The 6090-nt window shown below is 43.4% G+C and overlaps 1 protein-coding gene across 1 annotated transcript in view; it reads left to right on the top strand.

Annotated features, from left to right (window-relative positions):
* The first annotated feature begins 1351 nt into the window (after nt 1–1351).
* Nucleotides 1352–6090, top strand: part of LOC115235454 — a 43315-nt gene continuing 38576 nt past the window's right edge. Inside the window, exon 1 of the mRNA XM_029807268.1 lies at nt 1352–1507. Coding sequence (XP_029663128.1) covers nt 1352–1507 — 156 coding nt within the window. The remainder of the gene's footprint in view (nt 1508–6090) is intronic.

The raw sequence follows: 6090 nt of genomic DNA, 5'->3' as shown, positions 1-6090 counted from the left end.
TTTCGGAAATTTCCTCAAAGCGTAATTTGTACTTTGCTTCCTTTTTGACCGTTGCATCTTAATACGGCTGTTAACTCTGCCAAATCAAGAGCGTCAGGAAGGCTAATTAATATTTATTATTTTTAAACGATTTTATAATGGGTAAGTTTTTATTATCTGGACACGCTTTATCTGATCATGCTTCACTGTTGTTTAAACTTCTCTCTTTCTCTCAAACTCAATTTATACTTTGCATTATACATTGTATTAATATTACATTATCTAAGGCCTTTGATCTCAAGCGGAAAAAAACGAGGGCTAATAAAAATTTATATTTTAAAAGACAATTCTCTCTTTCTCCATTTCTCGAAAGAGAAAGAGATATGTCGAACATTATCAAGTCAAATATTGAAACATATTTTCTCTGCCTCAATTCTGCGTGTCTGATAAACAGCTTCGCTAATGTGTCCCGATTGATCTCGCAAAAGTTCGCGTCAGAGGAAACGTGATCATGAGGACGAGAAGAGAGGGAGAACGAGGGTAAGCCGCTTTGGCGGTCAATTCCACTAACAGCTTAGCACCGAGTCGCGAGAAAAAGCGAGCCGGGGCAAAAAGCCGCCAGCGGAACTCTGTCACTCTTGTTTGCCGAGGCGACCAATGATCCGTCCAAGGCGGCTTACAAAAGTTTTAATCGACGTTCGTCGCGTCTCGCAGTCCCTCCTGCGCCGGTCTTTATTCCGGATGGTCGAGCACGCGCTCGGCTGCTCGCTTTTTTTACCCCGACGATCAATCTTGGCCCGCGCCGGAGAGAGATTCGTTACTGGTAATAGAATTAAGGCGGGGAATGCTTTTCGCGCGGTGGGCTCTCTGAATGCGTCTAGTTGTGCGCTAATATTGCGAGAAGCTGACATCGATGACGATGCTTGCAATGTATAAGTCTCGCAACAGAGGCGTCTTCTCCTCTTTAATGCCGACGAGCCCTATGGACCAAAATATCGATCCCGCGCAGAACGTACCCCACTGTTCGGAATTACCCCTATGTAGGAAAACCGACTGACGTCATAGCATATATCCCCTTTAGTAGGTTAGTATGTCAATTTTCGAAACATGGTTGAAACAGCAGGAAGTCCTCTTCGATCAATATTATTCTCGCGAGAGATAAGAAACGATCAATATATATACTCTTGGTAATACTAAATATATATCGAAAGATTCAAAAAATTGAAGCTCGTGTTTTTTGTCCTGTTTGATCTAAATTTTTTGTTGACAATAAAATAGTATATATAGTCGATTAAAATAAAGAAGGTGTATAGCTATAATAAAAATAATCAAAAAATCATTAAAGATAGAAATAAAAATTTAGCCTTTGAATATGTCCTTCATAAAGTATATTTTCGTGTTCAAGGAGATCGTCTCAGTCGACGTCGAATTATCGCAGAAGACACGATATCCGTCAGTTGCTAAAGCACGTTCGCACACTGAAACTTTCTTCAATTCTTCAGCACCTTCATACAACTTCTACCCAAAGGTAAGTATATTCGATTTGCAATCTAATCGACGTGCCTCTACTAGAATCGACCTTGAACTCTGCACGATATATTGAACAGTATGTCACGCTTTTGGAATCGCTGAGAATTGCAATAAGATCTTTACCGTTGTTTCGATGAAGATCATTTCTTATGATTGATACAGCACAATTTTCTCCTTATTTTCGCAATTTAATACATTCTCGATATTCTCAAACAGTATTGTATAAATTTCAAATATAGATTTTACTTTTCATGTTGCGAATAATTTGAGAAATATAACGCGTTTCTAATATTTTATAATAAAAGAGAATTATGTTTTGAGATTTATGTTATCCTGAAAAAAAAATTTTAGATATGAGAAGACATACATTATATACTTTTATATTTTTTCAAGAGTTCTACACACGAATTTAAAAGATACATAAAAAGTGCATAAAGTTATGTATAAATTACTTCAAACATTATCGCAAGAAAGTTTACATTAGTATATGATACAAATTAATGAGATTTCGATTTAGTGCTATAAAACGATTTATCGATTTCAGCCGAGTCATTCGAACGAGGGATTCGATTACACCAGGTCGTGTGATTAAGTCTATCAAAAAGCCGCCTCGGGCAGTCAATCGGCGCGAGAGTCGATAAAAAGAAGGCGAAATCTGGTCGGATTATGCGCGACACATCGGATAGGTAAATAGCGGCTAAACTTAAAAGCTACGAAAAAAGATCTCGCGTGCGCCTACGTAAATTAGATCGGCCGATTTCGCGGAATCGATTCGCTACGACGATGGACACATCGCCGCGTGTCCTTGTAGCGTGTGCTCGGGTTATTCGTGAGACTAAGTTTCTAGAGCTTCTCGGAACGTCAAACCACACGTCTCTTGAACGGTCGTTGATTGGAGTCGATGACTTGCCGGGTAAGATCTGAGAAACCGTCCAAGTCCTCCGTGATAGATTAGATCAACTTCCGAATAAAATGCAAACGAGTTGACGTAAACAATCAGTTGTGATTTTAACATATTATATGTCACGTTAGTTTTTACGTTATAATATTAAAACAAAGTAGATAAGAATTAACGTTATTGTGTCATAAAATATTTATTTGTTTTTATATTGAATACATGTGCTTTCCTGCGAAAATGTCGCGCAGATTTCATAAATAATGCTTGCGGAATAAAAAGAAGAATTGCGTTTTCTTCAAAAGTTTCTTTAGAAGTTTTTTTAGATTTTTCAATTTTATTAAGAAAGATACAAAAAAGATATTCTGTATGATATCCCTCTAATATCTAGCGGAAATTAAGGGACGTAATTTTAACAATTGAAATCAACCACGGTACGTCACCTTTGTTACGACGTATCGGAAAATAATTGCGGATCAATAGCAGTGTGAGACTTTCTAGTGCGAGCAGGCATTTCTTATCCCGGATATCGATTGCTCGCTTCCCAGCGGGAACCCTCCAGCGCGGATACTAAGAACGGCTCCGGCCGGAGGGTGAGAGAAGAAGGGTGTTCTTAGCAGGGGCGGTGTGTATCGCCGGGCATTACTTTTATTCCGTGTCATTTGAGCCCACACTCGCCCTCTCGACGCGCGGTTGCCTCGACCCACGGATGCAATAGATTTCCCTCAAAGTGGTTTCGTGGCCTCTCCCCGAAACGCGTACGACGACGACGTAGTAAGTCGCCGCGCCGTATCTTTTGTCTCCCCGTCTTAGACGACCGTTCTCTCCTCCTTCTTCTCCTTTTCTCGCCGATACCATAAATTCGAGACGGCGACTAAGACGTGTCGAGATATATTTTCAACAGACACGTGATAATCTACGTCCAATAGAGATTACAATTATGGTTTGAAATATTTCGATGTGGGACAATTTTAAGGAAAGCAACTTAATTAAGAGAAAAATTCCGAACTCGCGCGGAGGAACTACGGTGGTTCGACTGTCCCACATCTTCGCGTTGGAATTGTAAACGCGAGGAGCGGCAGATAATCGGTAGGTTCGCGAATGATTTAGTGAGAGCCGGGCCTCGCGTATACGGCACTCAACATCGCTCGTAGACGTCGCTCGTAAAAATGCATCGTGAATACGCAAGGAGTCCGACGAGGAGCGTCCGGGGTAACGGCAGCAGCAGCAGCAGCAGCAGATGGTGATGGGGGAGGCGTAGGAAGAGGAGGCAGCCGCGAATCGGCGGTCCCACCGGTGGCAAATCTCGTAACGAGGGCTCGTATCTCGGCGGATCTTTATCGCTGGCAATTACGCCCGGTTCCGGCGCGGCCCGGAAAAGGTGGGTAGGTGGACGGGAGGTGGCACGGCCGTGTGTCCGTGTGGAACATATCTACGTACCTACCTACTTGCCATGGTGCGGCGCGGCATGACCGTGGAATTATATAAAGATGAAAAGTTAATGCCGCCGCCGCGCGCGCGCGCGCGCGCGAGGAACCGCCGGGCCCGGCGGCATATCGGCTTCTGCCCTAACCCTCAATCACTGAGAGCTCTTATGACCGCCCGCCACGATCCACCGGGGAAAATTCTGGGCGATCATGGAACGGGCGACATCAAATATGCAACGCGGGTCGAATCTACGGTTATGTCGCGAGAGGGGATCGCCGCTCCGGAGAACGCGCCTGTTTATGGCGCACGGTTTGTCAAGTGGATCTCTCTCTCTCTCTCTCATTCGCTGGATTCTCTCTCCACGTACTGAATATATATCGCTATCCTGGCGATAAGAAACCTGTATATAATTCTCGAGACTGCCGAATATAATTTTCTCCACATTATTGGAAATTGCGCAATAATTCGTTTCGTGATCATTGTTACGAGGATAAATGATAGTGTGCGTTTGTTTCTACAACAAAATTATTTATTTAAATCTATTAAGTAAAATTTAAATAACATTTGATACGTAAAAAAGTGGTTTCCTGTAAATGTAATTTTAAATTATAACTTGAGATATAGCAATTAATCTTCACTTGAGAGTCTGTACAAGGAAAGTTGAAAACTATAATTTCGCGTGTCGTCAAACATTTTTTTTTTTTTTATTATCGATGGCATTTACATCGCGCGTCGCCGCTCTCTTCCTCGCGGCGATATCGTCTTCAAAAGCCGCCGACGTGGATATTCGCGCGAACGTCTGCCTCATCATCCTTCGGAACTCGATTTCCGCGCCGACGAAGATTTATCGCGTGCAGCGTTACGGTCGATGGATCAATCGACGGTGCAAATGAGCGTTTAACGGCGATAAAATTCGTGTCGCGAGCGACGCGTTAATCCTCGCCCGAGGCCGCCGGACATTTTCTCGGCAAGTGGAACGGGTCGTCGCGCGCGCGACGTCAATTTGCACGGAGCGTTTTAATGCGACGCGTGATACGGCCGGCCCGAACGCGATTTCCAAGTACCACGACGTATAACCTATCGGAGTGTTGAATAATAAATGCGCGGGACACAGAGGCCGGTCACGCTACCTAGGAACATCGGCTTGTCACTCGAAATGTCAGACGAGAGACGTCCATGCCTGTGCAGACTACGGAGGCTATTAATTAATTAAACGCCCGCGCCATTATTGCCAGTAGTAAACATCTGGTCCGGTATACACGGCCGATAGGTCGTCCTTTTCGGCGACGTGCCACCTCGAGCCGACTGCTCCGCCATCGGACAGGCATTGTGAAATTGCAATTCTTGGGAAAATGTTAATTTTATGAGTTTTACTTTTAAGGAGATTTATTATATATTCCAGCGTTATTTTTTCAATATTCAGCGTAACGCTTGTCTCTCTCTCTAAGAATAATTAAAGAAATTAAATTAATTGGTTTATTTTCGTTAAAATATATTCACTTTTTTACATTAAATTTCTTCAAGTTGTGTGAATTTGTTTAAAAAAGAATTATTTTTTAGGAATTATTGGTATATATATATATTTTAAGAATCGCCATTGTTTGAATTATTACGACCGCTTTGCCGCTTTATACATTTAAATATTCCCAACATCAGGAAATATATCAATTTTAAACTACGATAACGTATCGCACATGGGGCTCGCACGTTTGGACATGCTCGGATATAATGCAAAATTTTTCCTACGGAATCGCGGCGTTTCTTTCCATTGTAAGTAAGCGACACCGGAAACCGGATGGCTCCGAGCAATTCCGGCGACGGATAAACGCGCGGCGGAGTCGATTCTTGAGGCGGCGGCATGTATTCAATGAGACCTTGGGACCGTCATGCGTCCCGAGTCAGCTTCCGTGAGAAACACTGTGAGGACAAAGTATATAATCCTGTATACGCCGACACCACCGGGAGCGAGAAGGAAAGAGATCGCGGGTGAGCGATAGAAGAACGCATAGCAAGGGAAAGCGTGAGAGAGATGGAAGCCTCACGATGATTCCTCGCGGGACGAAGCGGAGAGAAAACGCGCGAGCGCGTATAATGTATGCAGATTGCAATAGTGCCATTATGTCTCTTTCGCGCGTGTACGCTCATCCACAATATCGTTGTTCTCGCTCCGTCTCCACGGTCGATCTCTGTCTTTCCGCACCTTTTCCTCCTCGTCTTGCCGCTCTTACTCTACAGCGAGACGCGTGGAAGAGACCTAG

The sequence above is a fragment of the Formica exsecta genome, unplaced genomic scaffold (assembly GCF_003651465.1).
Source record: "Formica exsecta isolate Colony F162 unplaced genomic scaffold, ASM365146v1 scaffold222, whole genome shotgun sequence".
NCBI lineage: Eukaryota > Metazoa > Arthropoda > Insecta > Hymenoptera > Formicidae > Formica > Formica exsecta.
This window is presented reverse-complemented; position numbering and strand designations above follow the sequence as displayed.